Below are 15,759 nucleotides of genomic sequence, written 5' to 3'. Positions count from 1 at the left end.
GAACAAGAGTATTCAAGAGTAAATTAAAATACACAGATAACAGAAAGACAGAATGAGATGTGAAAAGGGAAGAACATGCAAATACGGAAAAATAAAAAAGGAATGTAAGGTAAGGAAATAGAAATCGCCATGGGAGAGCATAAATGGGAGGAAGGAGGAGGATAAAATGAAGACAAATGTCAGGAGAGAAAAATAAGGAGGAGGAAAGTAACCAGGGAATAGATTAGAAAAGCTTCAGTGAGAAAGAGAGATAGTGGTAAAAGCAGAGGAAGGTTCATACGGAGGAAGACAAGAAGACGGAGGATGACATCATTCAAGACTAAAGGTCGGATGAAGATAGAGGTGCTGAGTTAGCTTTGATTTCCCACACTGCTCTGCTCTTCAAAGAGTTGTCATGCCTACAGCAGTCTGGGCTCCTCTTTAATTGGCCAAGAAAGCGATTAAACACCTTCTGTTTTGAAACTTGCAGTTCTCCATTCGCTCTCTTCTGCGATTATCAAAGACAGTTTCAGTGTTCCAACAATACCCTACATTCATGATGCCCAAACAGTGCTAGCAAATGTTTCTCTACTGATTTTCACACCATCATCTGATTCATGCCAGTGTACTTGCTAGTTCTCATGCATGTCTGAATTTGTTCAAGTGTGTTTGCAAAAAACTGACACATTGTGATTGTGTGATTATTTTTGCTTAATGTTTTCAAAGCTAAACTTTACTTGAAGATTTTTTTTGTGTTTTATATTTTCAAAGGACAACAGATATGTTTAATCGAAAGCAAATTTCCAATTTTTTTTTTCATGATTTAAATTTCTATTTCTGTCTTGCAACTTGAATATGGATGTACATTTAAACAATCTTACACGGGTGAAAGAACTGCGGTGCGAGTATATGCTAATGCAACATTTACTTGCATACAAGTTTCTGATTCATGCGTGTGTAATTGACAACACAAAACTCTTTAAGTGCCACACTGTTTATGCACATTAGCATTTCGATGTTGGTTGCTGAATGAAATGCACTTGTTTGCAATTTGTGTATGTACTTAGAAGTCTCAAGAAAGCTTTTACAGAGCCGTCTGAGCGATGCAGCATCTGCTCTATGATTGTAAAGAGCCCTACTGTCTTCAACAGAGCATCTTTAATGCAACATTTTATTACCTGTCTGAGGCCTGTAGGGTGCTGATGCTTAAACTATTTCAGCAAAGTGGCCATTCAATGAATTATCACATTAGTTTATTCTCAATATGAACCTCAGACCTATAAAATGTGCTCACACATAGCACCCATACATATCTACCCATACACAAATATATACAGTCTCTTCTCTATCTAGATATTCACCATTTCATTTAAATTGTCTTATCTCTTGCTTTATAGTATTTTCAAAACATGCAGTTTATTAAAAGTATGAAATGGAAGAAACCAGCATTAATATTCTGACAATGTACCAAATTAGAGAATACTCACCTTTTTTGGCTCCTTTGGCGTCTTTGCTGCCTTTTTCTTTTTCATCTTCTTGTCCTCCTGCTCGGGGTCAGATGTGATGGCAGGATTATCTATACCTCCCTTCCAAGGGTCAGCCGGGGAGAGAAGTGGGTCCTCTTCGCTGCCCCGATGGGCTCTTCCCTTTTTCTTTTTTTGTGTGGCAGGGCAAGACTCCTCACCATCACTGTCAGAGTGTAATCGTCTTTGGTAGGCCTTTGTTTTACTGAACAAGATTTTAGAACGGTGCTTGTATTTTGATGGTCGCCTTCCGGCCTGAGACTTACGATCAAATCCATTTTCCTCTTCTCCTCCTGCATGGAGACTGTGTAACCCACCAAAGGAGTTTCTAATTTTGACCAGACGGCTGTGTGTATCATCAGGCACAGCATATATGTCATCATTGTGGTAACCTCTGGACCTAAGCAAAGTGTCCACAGGGTCTGCATAGTTGTCTGACGCCTCCACATCTTCAGAGTGTGTGACTGGGCCTCGCGGCAGCCTGCGATTGCTTCGCATGCCAGCCTCAATGGTTTTGAGCAGGTTGGGGTCCAGCTTTTTCACATTAGGCTTGGGAAGGATTGGTTTGGGTCGGACAGGGGGAGGCACTTTGTGGTTGCGTTCGTGGTCTCCAACAGGTGTGCTATGGACAGGATATTCATTCCCCTCTAGGTCAATACGGTACTTGGCTCGCTCGCTGGGTGTAGGGAGAAGCTGAACCTCATCACCAATTGGACTGTAAGGCGGGGGGGCCTCATTATCGTCATCCGATTCTGGGTAATAGGGGTTGTATGCCGGGGAATGGCTATGGGGAGATGTCGGGAAGACATCTTCACTGGCTCCAGTGGTGCACTCACGTGATGAGCTGTCAAACAGGAAAGAACTTTCTATGTTTGGCTTCTTTTCTAAAACTTCATTGAAGAAGGGTGTAAAAACCTCTGTCTGTCGATGATACTGTGAAAGTGAATAGAGTGCTGTAAATTTGGCTGCAATCTCTGTGGCAATGTGTTCCCCCTCTGTCATCAATTCCTTGATGGCATCATTCTCAAAGAAGTCTGCCTGGCTGTCTGTGATTGCCACCATCTGAACAGGGATGACATCTTGAACTTCAGCCAAAAATGCCCGCAGGGTCGCCATTGAGGCCTTGCGTTTGGCAGAGTAAACCAGAATATAGCCATGCACCAACTCATCTTTACGCACACCAATAGCAGAGTGGTAGGAAAGGACAGTGACCTGGATCCTCCTCCGACTGTCCCCAATGATCTTGTCCAGTATGAGTGTGTTGCTCTGACCTGGCTGTCCGGCACTACAGCAATGAGAGTCTAGGAAAGGGGAGAGGATGAGGTCAACGCTGAAAGGATCCCAGCACATTGCACACATGACGATTCTAAGGTCCATCTCTGTCATATCTTTGATACAGGGCAGAGGGGCAAAGACATCAAAGTTATGTTTTAACCCCTCCAGCACTGCTCGGAGCCCCTGCTTAATTTGGAACTCTGTAAATTTACGAGGAAAGGCCCCAGAGGGAATGTCAACAAAGGTGCACTGCAACTTGTTTGCCAGCTGTTGGCCCTGGTGCCTCAGGATAGGTATGTTTTTGCAAACACTGTCTCTCTGATTAGCAAGAATGAGAATGAAAGGAAGTGGCTGACCAAATCTATCTCGTCGACTCTGTCCTATCTCCGCTCTGATCCTGCTTATGCAATCACCAATGCAGTTGAGCGACTCAATCGAGTTGAATACACAGAAGCACCCATGTGGCTTGAAAGAAGCTAACCATGTGTGGCTGAAAAGCAAAGTGGAGTTAACATCCACAGGAAGAAGGTCCAGTTCGTAAATTTTACCGTCTAGGGTATACTCATCATCTGTGGACTGGGCTCGGATCTCATTGGCTAGTTCTTGAGAGAGACCCTCCTTTCCCAGAAGGCAGAGGTTGATCTTATCAACGTTGGCACTGTTATAGTAGAGATTAGAGCGTCCATGATCAAGCTGCACAAGACGGTTTGCCAAAACTTGCTCCACTTTCAGATCTACACAGTTCTGCCCGCTCAGGCATGTCTCCTTAGTGGGATGGTAAACAAACCCAATGTGTTTAAGGAGAAGCGACTCCCTATCTGGGGCAAGTTTCTGCAGCGCTCTGTATCTGGGCTCCTCATTCAGGACATTGTGAATTTCAGACATCTTGTCACAGCTGGGAGTTGCATTCAGGTCCAAGTCATAAAATAGTTCAGCATGCTCAAAAAGCATTTCCTGAAAATCCTCTTTGGCCCTCTCAACTATTTCCTGCTGATGTCTACAGTAAACATCCCTCCTATCTGATTCTGTGATGTACTTGTAGGCCTCATCTTCCATGACAAAACACATGACTTCCTCCCAAGGCTGCCCTGGACTGATAAAATGAACTCTTTCCAGTGTCTTCTTGAACCTCTCTTTCATCTCCACCCTTCTTTTCTCCGACAGCAGGTGCTGGACATGGCTGTGGTAAATTCTCTCTGCATTAACTGTATCAAGGAGGTCAAAGGGTATCCTGCGGTCGCTGTTATCAATGTGGTCTGTCTCATCCCATGGTGTTTGCTCCAGTACCACAAACCAGTACTGGAAATCTGGCCGGTTGCGGATTACACTCTGTGCCTCAGGCCATGAGAGATGTTCAACCTCATCCAGGTTATTGAAAAGATTGTTCAGAGTTTTTGGCAGTGTTGTCATGTACTCTTCCCTCCTCCTCTTAATGTGCTCCTGCTTCAGTTGTGCAATGTGCTTTGTGAACATGCTGCGTGCTTTCCTAGAGCCCTCCAAAGTGATGAACTCATCATAGTCTGGTTGGCCTTTCAGATTATTTATAACCGTTTTCCATGTGGTGTGGTAATCTCTAACTGTGTGCATCATCAGTTTCTCAAATTTATCTGTTACTGAGGCAACAATTTGTCGTTGGACTTTATAGGCCTCCATGTATGGCACAGTTTTTGGCTTTCCTCTCGTTTTATCCAGCTGTTGGATGAGGGAATTGAAGCAGAGCTCGGTGTTGACATTAGAGCGTGCTGACGTCTCAATTAGCATCAGGCTCTTCTTGCTAGCAACAAAGGCCTGCAGGTCCCTCAGATGCTGGTCCACACACTCATCACTTTTTGTGGCAGCTACAATAATGGGCTTTTTTGACTTGACAATCTGAGAGTAAAGGCTGTTGACAAACTTCATTTGGTCATCAAATTTCCTATTACAGCCCTTGCTGACATCAACACAAAGCACAAAACCATCTATGTTCAGTTTCCCATCAGGCATCTGCTTCTGATCGAAGTCCTGCTCCAAACCTAGTTGGTCAGTGCAGATGTACATAAGTTTCTCTGCAGACTGAAGCTTGGTCGCTGCAGCTCGTTTGGTGTATGGCTGCAGGTTTGTACTCCGATGGGGAAGAAACGTCTGGTCATCGATGAACTCAGTTTGTTCAATGACTTGGATTTTACAATCCAAACCTTCGTCCCCTCGATGGGAAACCTCCCCCCAGTACAGGAAGTGATCATTGTTAACAACACGTCCACCAAAGTCTATTGTGCTGAGTACTGAAGTGTGCTCAGAGTAGTAGTTGTCTGCATCAGGACGCACATATCGGTTGCATAGGCAGGACTTCCCAACACCACAGTTGCCCTTCTCTTTCTCTGTTCCCGAGAGGCCAACCACACTAACAGCGAATGTCGGTGGGCGTGCATCCTTGTTCTTGGCCATTATATCGCCCCACTCATCGCCAACTTGTTTACTTTCAGGAAAAAAGGTCAAGATATCATTCCAGTTCTGCTTGTCAGTGGGTCAATGGCACGGTCATTTTAATTTTCCCTTTGTTCCACTGAATGTTTTTCCTCTGTATCTCTCTAGGTTTCTATCCTGGGTATTCTTCAAGTTGGGATAGAGCAGCCTGCTTCTCCTTTCATCACCTCCCTGCAATAAATGAAAATCACAGTTAGGAAAAGAAACTCCAAACATAAAAAAAATATCTAGACTCACTTGTCCTCAGAGTAATTCATTTTGAAAATAATACACTTGACTCTGTGCATCTCTGCAAAGCCCATTGAGACATCCTTAGACACAAGTGCATGGAGTATTTATTCATTCAATAAAATTTAACAGGATGTTTATCTGGAAATACTTAGTTGCTGGATTATTAAATATTTCAACATGGACATAAGAAATATTAGATTTTCAAAAAATTTAAAAATTAATAAGGTTTTAGAATTTCCATTTGTGTATTATTTATTAGATATGCTGGTCTTAAAACCCTCCCAGAGAAGTTTCATAATGTTAAAAAAAAATAATTGCAAGTCTTCAGGAATTTCAAGTGAAAAAGCAGATTTTTTTTCTTTCTTTTTTTTTTTTTTTACTGCTATGTAAAACTGGTCTTTTCAGAGGGCAAAAACCTGAATGTGACAGTAACATTTATATATGAAATGGGAGAGTATTTCACTGATGTACTGAGCTCAGCAATGTCACTTTTCCCTTGCAGAGAAAAATGGAGTGCTTTCAACCAATTTGTGATGAGCCAAGATAAAAATGGCATGCAACTCCAGCCCTTTGACAAGCACTGACCTAGAAATTATTTGCTTTGCTATGAGAATGAAACATTGAAGCTCAATCAGCTTAGATTTGCTATCATCAGCAGCACATCCTTGGGCTACATTATCAGTAATACATTTTTGTACCGATTATTATGCCTATTCTGGTCTTAATACACTTTGGTCACGGTAATGAAACCTGCTTTGTAGCATTCATTGCTTGTGGAATTATGTTGCTGCTTGTTTAACACTAGCAACCAGGTAAAATAAAATTTCAATAAAATTTGATATCAGCAATTACCATTTGTAGACACTGTAAACGCCTACAACTATCGGTAATAAGTGGGGCTGCTACAGTCAAATATGTCTGAACCCCAAAGTAACTTTATCAGAGGTAGATAACTAACGACTGCAGAAAGACTTCTGTTGTTTTTCACAGAATGATGGCAACCAGCCAATAAATCGGCCTGTGTGAGTTAAAATTATCTTAGCAGCATGTTGAGCCTGAGAAACTGCACCAGTAAAGTAATCTAGTTCATCGGCATTAAGCAATAACTTCCCCGTACTGTTTATGGAGGCCAAGGTGATGATGTCACTTGTGAGTGTGGAGTGGGAGGGGATCAAAAATGTGTGAAAGATGTATGCAAATGACCAAAAAAGTCTAGAGACCAAGAATACTGTATCAATGGAAAACAAGGAACAAGTCATGGAAAGGTGCTTTGTAACTTCCCAAGGACAAAAAAAAAAAAAAAGCACAGAAAATATTCTCACTGTGTCTAAAATTGCCCCTTAAACACGCCCAAGACATTTGTTAATAATGTAACAGAAAGAAAGAAAAAAAGACAACCAACCAACCAGTCTGTCAGGTTTACAAAGTAATGACAAGCTACTATAGCAGCTTCTGTGCAGTTACACGTGCCGCTCCTGAATGCAGCAGAAAGCCACAGAGAAATACTTCTCAGCTTGGAGACAGGTGATGCTCTGCACATCAGAACTGGCACAAATGCCATCTAGCATGGTATTTGTCCTTGAGGGCAAAAACATTTGTTTCTCATCATTAACTCACTAATGACCTTGCTTGTGTTCAAATATTAATTGACCGTTGACTTTGAAATGGCCAGAATAGCTTGATCCCAATTCCTCCCCTTGGCCCTCACCGTCCGTTTTTCTTTCAAAGTAAGCTAGAACGTTTCTTTCTTTTTAGGACCAAGGAGTAGAGGTCATCTGTCTGTCCAAATGGCCCCTTACATCCCGGTTGAATGGTCATAACTGCAATCACTTGAGTCCCAAACGAAAAAATGACCAAATGCAAAGTGAGAAAGGCCAGGGAAATGAATTGGGATTGGGCCAATGTCTATCACAAACAAGCATCATGATATTAAACAGTAAACTGAGCTCCTCTTCTTACTAGTATCAGGAAACATGTGCAAACTTCACCAAAGATTTCTATTACAAAAACTGAAATCTTTTCATTCCTTCATTTCTTTGGTGTAAACAAGTGATTATGAAAGTGGAACTACTTCTTATTTAAACACCACTATTTGAAAAGTGTCTCACATAAAGAGCATCGGTTTATCTTTTTTTTTCAGCCATTATCCATCAATTTACTTTGTAGTCAGCATGCCGTCAACACACAGGCTCAACATAAGTCTCAGGAATTAAAGTGAACCCATATAAATAGAGAAACAGCGGTGGTGCTAGCCAATTAGCTGCATAATGTGAACATCTAGATGGAGTCTATGATAGTCTTGTTAATGTTAGCTGCCAACATCAGAGCTCACACTGCATTTGTGCAGCGCTAAAGCTAAAAGTAGGCCTGGGCATCATGATTATTCCATTCACGACAGGGAGGTTGCAGGGGGGGATTAAAGTATCACTTGGCAAGCCGGTTTTAGAGAAGACTAAATACTGCTAAACCCTAAAACACAGCACGCAGTCAAAAATTATCAACTCTTTTCAACTGATCAACCTGGAATTGTAAATAAAAACATAAAATATACTGTTTTTCTGGATTAAATCCAAAAGTGAGGATTTACCATTGAGTAGTGGCCTATCTGTTTTAAATGAGGCACAGCTGATTTATAATGACTGTAGTGCAGACAACTCTCTTCCTACAGGAAGAGATTAATCAAAACCAAAGCAAAGTACAAACTGCCTCCTAAAACACAAGCGTGAGCCATGAAGCCTGAGAAAGAAAAAATAAGAGACAACTTCCCAAACACATCTTGTTCACTGTACCTACTGTAAATAATGAAGGAGAAATGGCAACGGTGAAAATATATTCACCCTGCCTCACATGATTTCTCACTCAACTTGATCAGTGACAAAGCAATTTATATGGCGCAAAAAAGTTTTTTTGAAATTGTGTTACTCTGACTAAAATCGGTCTTTAAAATGCATGTTAGTCTGACCGAAAAACATGCAAAAGTCCAGCTTCTCAAAATCGGGGGATTGAATCATTCCTGCCTATAAAAATACAGCCAGACTCAAGTAAACCTTGTTGCTCTGAACATGTTTCAAAGTTCCATCTTTTTGCACCTTTTTGTAAAAACAGTAAAGCTAAAGTTTATATCAACATATCTGAAATGTCAGAAATTCCGATTGAAAATTGGCCTATTAAGACTGTATCTCAACTTATAGTCGCTCAAAATCATTTTCAGACTGCCGTTCTGTTCAAATAAAATCCTAATTTCATAACCGCAGCATCATGTGACAAAATCCCTCTTCAAGTAACTTCAGACATCTCTGCAGTGTATCTGGCTACACTTCCATGTAAAACGATCTCCAACAGAGAAAGTTAGAAGCAGCATAATGTCTTAAACTCTCTCTCAGTCTTATCGGACATGCCTCAATCAATAACTTGATTCCCCACCTGAGCAAGTCTACTGGGACAATGATGGTGGTCAAATTAAATGTCAAAGGTGAGCTGTAACCGCAGCTCCACTTAACTGTGCATGTCACCATGCTGACCTAAATTCAATAGCTGCCATTGCGCAAAATGTACATAAGAAAGTCTCAAATTTCAACCACAATCAGTGGAACTATAACTGTGAGACAAAGCATCGAAACACAACACAGCGAAAAGTTTGAACTTCCTAAATGTTGTTTTCAAAAGGAGACCAAGCTTTAACAATCTTCTCAAAAGACAGTTTGCTGCATGTGAGTACAGACATAATATGAATAATGTTGCTTGACCCAGACTTTTTAGTTACATGGTAATTGTTGAATAATATAAGACTTTTCTGTTGACGGTCAAACTGCTCAACTAAAACATCCTTGTAATTTCCATTTAAAATCCGCCTTTGGTATTACTGACTTTCTACAGTGAGAACTTACATAAGAAAGTCTGTGTTGTTGCCTGATATATGATAAGTTTTCTTAGAGAAACTTTGAAGCGCAATTCAAAATAAAAAAAATTTAAAAAAAATACATATAATACTCTGCTCCAAACTGAGGGCAGACCCAAAGTTCAGCATGAATTCCAATCAATTCCCCTTCCCAAGGTGTCAGTGATGTAAGAACAACAGCTTATAGGCCAAATGATACAATCAACCAGGCCATCACCGACAGGCGTGTCAGTACCAATGCCCTCATATGGCGTGCAATAGCTGATACAAGTACTAAATATTTGCAGGCACATTAGCATTGTGCCAATAATAATATTTTGTATTGGCGCAAAAACAGATGTAGAGCTGTTCAGACGTGTTTATGCATAACGATGAATACCCAAGTATTAGAAAATGTTTGCTTGTCAAACAGATGAATGAACAGGAAAGTTTATCTATTTTCAGAAATTTGACAACTTTAATACAACAAAACATTATCTCAATTTCCTTTAAGTAAAACAGCCATCGAGTCGTATTTCAAGCTAATCATACGCTTTCTTTCACATACAGCCAATGTGGACAAAGCCTTCAGAGAAAAGCCCTATAACTCATGGCAGTGATAAAAATTATCAATACAACAATACTAAAGCAAAGCAACAATGCCTGTTTTCCAATACAAATAGGCCCCACTAATAACTGATGGCTTCAACAACTTCTGTAACTAACCAGAAGGACATTTTGAATATTGTTAAAGTCTCAAATAAAAAAATTAAAAATCACCAGAACGGTTCAACAGAAAAAAGGAGAACTACCCCTTTAAAGAGTTTGGCAAAGGGGCGCCGCAGGAGTGGGATGGATGGGTATACCCATCCCGAAAATGGGATGAGGGGCTACAACTTCAAGACAAACCCACTGACCTGCCTGACTGCCTGTGTTAGTTAGTAGTTTGTTTTTTTTAATCCCCGTTTATGATTCGTAAACAGTTAATGACGAATGTGGTTCCAACTCATCACGGATGAGTCGTTATGCTGTGGAAGTGTAAACACGCCCTGTTATATGACGGGAAAATTCAATAATCCTCCAAGTGGAACTCTTGGATTTGTCCCTCCATGCATCCATCAGCGAAGCGAACTCATCTAAACGCAGCAACTACCAAACAAAGTCAGTAACAATAAATTGCCCTTAACGGCGTGAAGACTTTGAACTCGGATATCAGCGCTAGTGATATGAAATTTCTTGACAGATTTTTGAGGATTTCCCTTTAGTACAAATTACAAAATTGTAACTATATACAGTGAAAAAGGCGAATGTCACCTGAGATATCAAATGACCCAGTGAAAAAAGGTGCAACCGCAAACACAATTGAGCAAGTTAGAGTTCAAGATAACGAGTTCGTTTCACTAAAATTAAGACTAATAGACGCTCGAGGCAAGTTAATGCGTCAGTGCCCCATTACTAAAAAACTATCTTGGTTTTATACTATGGTTTTGTACTAAGGTTGCAAATGTGTCCTAGGCAGAGAGGATGAAATCTAGTTCGGCCTGAATTGGCCCTGATATTCCAGGAGAGGAAAAATCCCACCTTTCCAATCCCCACTAGCTAACGTTAGCCAAGCACTGTTAGGCTAACATGCCAAGAGGGTGAGTTAGCTCATAGCTAACGTTAGCAACAGCCTGCTTTGGATTACTCGGGTGAAAAACCACAAGCAAGGTAAATTTTACAAACCAGATCATGCACCCACAATGGTCTCTTTTAACTCGGTGGGGTGTATTCTTGTGGGCAGCTTTCGTCCGCCGAAGAGAGTGCTGGTTGAGCTCATGAAGTCAGTTCAGATACATTCCCCTATCCACCTAGTAACATGGTCGCTCCCAGATCCACATACCACGGAAAACAGGATGAAGCATTCCCACATTCATGGGCAAAAATTCCTTTTCACTATCCACAGTCCGCGCGCATGGAGCCCGGCGACAAAATCCAAAGCCTGGCTGAGTTGGAGGTGTAGTCCACTTAAGTCCCAAATGGCCGATGTGTCCGTATTTTAGTATACTTTGGTACTGTTAGTGTGGTATGCGTTGAAAGCTGAAACCTGCCTATGGGAACTCCCTCCTCCTCTCAGCAGCACTACCAAGCGGTAATGGCGACTCCCTCCCTCTCTCTCTCTCTATCTCTATTCAGCTCCCCCCTCTCTGTGTCTACGTCGCTCGGCCCATCCCTGTTCTCTATCTTTCGATCCTCACCTGTCCCTTTCTCATCCCATATTCATATTGGCTCAAAAGTGAGGGCTCCTTTACTGTATTGAAATTAACCCAACACAAGCTCAGTGAAGGAGCAAGTTATGTTACCGGTGAAAATAATGCAAAATTAAGTTCTTTAAAGTGTACGCATAAAAGGTATTATGGAATGGGTCTGTATAAAATACTTTGTGTATATTTATATTAATAAGGAAAAATGTGCTTGTGCCGCTAGAGTACAGATTCAGTTAAGAAACTGAAGAGTCATTTGACATACTAAAAGATCATCATTAGGGAAAAGTGAAATTTCTCATAACCAATCAGCTTGTCTAAAAATTGATATATCATAGAATGTTTTTGAAAAGAGTGAAGGACTACTAAATTGACATAATTATGATAATTTAATCATCTCAAATGTTGTTGTTTTTTTTTTTTTACGTTTGACCACCCACCAGAATTTCCTTGCGCACAAAGCACTACAGAAGAGCAGGACAACAGTCACATTGCAAAAAACTGCACAAGAAGGAACAGGACAAAGAGACAAAAAGCTTTGAGTGTGGACTCATCCAGACTCCCCAGATCAAAACCCAGGGTATTTGGAAGGGGAGTCTTTTTTTCTCCACCCCCCTGTGGTTTACTCTGGTCTTCCCTGTAGCAATGAGCAATTTCTTGATTTTAAAAGTCAATTTCAAGTCAAAGTCATCAATTGCCATGACTTGAACTACATAATTTGAGATTGGATGATGACAGGTAGCTGTCAGTAAATAGAAAATAAATTGTGTATGTATGTATGTATGTATGTATGTATGTATGTATGTATGTATGTATGTATGTATGTATGTCTGTATGTCTGTATGTCTGTCTGTCTGTCTGTCTGTCTCTCTCTCTCTCTCTCTCTCTCTCTGTCTCTCTCTCTCTCTACATATATATATATATATATATATATATGTAAGTACAAAAAAATGGCAATGTTCAGTGTTCAAACAGAATAAAACAGTTGAATTATTCATGTTTGTCGGCCTTAGTGAACACACATTTCACATCTTTTGATATTGAGCATCTCCATCAGAGGATTGAAACCCTGGATCTTTTTATTCCCAAAAGCAGTGACTGCATCACAGGTTTGTGCAACGCATCTTTTTTCAAGATGAGGCAATGGGATCACATTTGTAAATCTTAGGTAGGCCAGTCTTAGGTAGGCGCCTGGTGGCGCTAAGGCTGGATTCCCCTCAGAGGCCACGGATTGTTGTCTGTTTTGTTTTTTACAGGTGTAGCAGCTGGTTGTCTGGTTTTTGTTTCTATTTTTGTTCTGTTTCCTCTTCTTTCCTCTTCTTCTTTCCTTGTCCCCCGGTGCGGTTCAGTTCTATTACATGTCATATATTGTCAACAGAAATAAATAAATGGGCATCAAGGGGAGCTTTACATTTATAAAACTTCCCTTGGCAAAGCAAATCTGTTTGGCATCAAAGGTATTCAGACTACAATTCTGCTGCCATAATGCTGAACAGGACAAGGGAAAAAAAAAAAAAAGGTAGGCCAGTTTATTCTCAAAATATATAAAAGGTTCTATGATACACACATTATAACACGTTTTTGTGTTTTTGAAAATATAGAGTGATTGGCTTGTAAATTGACTGCAGGTTGTAGTAAGGTGAATATTTGCCATCAATCAGTGGATGTGTTGAAAACATTTCAAGCTCTCTAGGACATTGAGATGGGGCTGCGTGGTGATGTGGTGGTAAGCACCATTGCCTCACAAGACGCTTCCTGGTTTGAATCCCAGCTGGGTCCTTTCTGTGTACAGTTTGCATGTGTTTCTTATGCGTGGGTTTTGTCCAGCTACTCCGGCTTCCTCCCACCATCCAAAAACATGCATGTCAGCTTAATTGGTGATTCTAAATTGACCCTAGGAGTGAGTGCATGGTTGTTTGTCTAATTTATCTCTGTGTGGGCCTGTGATGGACTGGTGATCCGTTTGGGGTGTACCCTTTCACCCAATAGCAGCTGGGATAAGCTCCAGCCCCCCTGCGACCCTCAATGGGATTAAGCGAGTAAAAAATGGATGGATGGATGGACATTCAGATTACTTTTTTTTAAGATTGGAAAGTAAGATATCTAAAACATTGATTTGCTGTCATTAGAAGATTTTATAGGTGAACTAAGCCCCTCAATAAGTTAAATTCCTGCAGTAAAGTGATACATAGATACTTAAACTGAAAAAGAAATGTTCACATAAAAATTTGCCTTATTGAAATACCATTCCCGTGGGCACACCTGGGAGTCCAATGGCTGGGCCCGCCGAAGGATGGAAAGTGCTCCTCCCTTCCCTAATTGGGGTGGGACTAGAGTCCCCTTTCCTAGCTGGCCTGTGCCTCCTTCAGGTCGTAAGGCTCAGTACTTCGGCCCCCAATCCCAATCCTATGCTGGGGTGACTAGCAATGCCTCGACATCTAGGTATCGGAATCCTGATCTTCGTAGCCAGCGAAACAGACAACCTTATCAGCAACCGACGGATCCTTTTCATTTCGCAAATGATTTGAAAGTTGCACTCTGTGATTAAGATGATACACCATCTTCAGAATGTAACTCCAAAACCTGGGAAACCAGATCCTAGGATGGTCTCCCAGATGGTGGACAGCTTAGATTCCATAATTAAGCCATTTTATCCCACCTCTGTGACAATGGACATGATAGTGGGCAATGCTAAGAATTAGAGGCATAATACCCTGATTATTTTGGAGGACCATTGTGAAAACAATTTGGAAGGGATTCTGGCTGACCTTTCCAATGATTTCGCAGAAGGTTGGAAATCTTCTTTTGAGGTAGCCACTCGGTGGGCTCGTAAGAATCTGCCTCGCATAACACAGGATGTTATTGATCATACAGAGGCACTCATCACATCTTGTGTACACTTGTTCCCTACACTGACAAGTGTTTCTCCCAGGGGGGAACCCATTGACTCATAGCAGGCCCAACAGGGGGGCTGTTACTGCACTGCCACACAGACCTGTAGGTTGTTTGGTGGCAACCATGACTGACACTCTGCTCAGTTCTTCACAAGAACCGCTGATTACTGGTGTACAAAGACAAAGAATGGACCAGGCAATCTGTACGGAACAAAGACAACCATGTACATGTGTGACACGAATCCATGTGTGGTGGAGGAGGATTCCATTGAAATGGGAAACGAAATGGATCAAATTGAGAGAGGTGATAATGACAGTTCAAGAGGTTCAAGAGGTGGTAATGACGATGGAGCGGAAAGACACCCCCACGTCAACTCCAACCCCTGGCCCTAGGAATCACAACCCAAATCAGGGGAATAGACAGACCTCATTGTTCAGGACTGAAGTCCATCATGCACAGGACTTCCAACAAGATATGTTGGAGGAGCAAATCCTTGGATCCTAAGGAATGCCAATAGGTTTGTTGGTCTCCACACCAGAACCCCACAATTTCAGAGTTACAAAACACATTAATACGGACAGAAAAATGGTAGATTGGGGGTTAAGTGTTGGGAGAAAATGGCTCATCTTATGGGACTCCAATTTGTCAAGGTTACCTGCTCATTCCATCAAGGACCTACAGATTGATAGCTATCCGGGAGGTAATTTCCGCCATGCTCAAGCAATCATCTCTAAGGCCTTAGTTAACCATCTTGTGGTTGACTAAGGCCTTTGGCATTAACTCTCGTGGAGCTAAAGAAACGTACGTGAAACAAATGCAGGCAGCACTTCGAATTGCAAAAAAGAAGTTTCCTTTTGTTGAACTTTGGATCCCAATGGTTAAGAACACACATCTTTCGGAACCCCAATTCACTCTTTTGAACAGAGGTCTTACATTTATCCCAACCAAAAGTACAAACAAAAAAAGATCCATTGCCATTCATAGGACCTTTCATGTGGATACCTTCATCAGATAAGCTACCACCTGAGGTCAACCAATTAATTGAAGAAGATTGGGAGGATTTCAAGAGATTACGTAAGCCATGCAAAGAGAAGCCAAATTTGTCCAAATTAGAGGTTAAAGCTCTCACTGAATTGATGAATAAGAAACATATAGTGATTAAACCTGACGACAAAGGTAGTGCAGTAGTTGTTTTGGGGAGGGACCAATATATTACAGAAGTAAAACGTCAATTAAATAATAAGAACCACTACAAGAAACTAACAGACCCCAT

At 41.2% G+C, this 15,759-nt stretch overlaps 1 protein-coding gene across 4 annotated transcripts in view; it reads right to left on the bottom strand.

Moving 5' to 3' along the window:
• arhgap5 (Rho GTPase activating protein 5) overlaps nucleotides 1-11,496 on the bottom strand; it is a 62,229-nt gene extending 50,733 nt beyond the window's left edge. Inside the window, exons 1-2 of one of the 4 annotated variants that reach the window (XM_072366124.1) lie at nucleotides 11,199-11,496; nucleotides 1,467-5,411 (exon numbers count right to left, since the gene is read on the bottom strand). In XM_072366124.1, the coding sequence (XP_072222225.1) occupies nucleotides 1,467-5,201 (3,735 nt within the window). In that variant the 5' untranslated portion in view covers nucleotides 5,202-5,411; nucleotides 11,199-11,496. The other 3 variants (XM_072366125.1, XM_072366127.1, XM_072366126.1) reach the window with 3 other exon arrangements.
• Nucleotides 11,497-15,759: the final 4,263 nt, after the last annotated feature.

The sequence above is a fragment of the Leuresthes tenuis genome, unplaced genomic scaffold, assembly GCF_036924035.1.
Source record: "Leuresthes tenuis unplaced genomic scaffold, fLeuTen1.0.hap1 SCAF_15, whole genome shotgun sequence".
Classification (NCBI taxonomy): Eukaryota; Metazoa; Chordata; class Actinopteri; order Atheriniformes; family Atherinopsidae; genus Leuresthes; species Leuresthes tenuis.
Note: the sequence above shows the minus strand (reverse complement) of the source record. Positions and strands in the feature narration are given on the sequence as shown.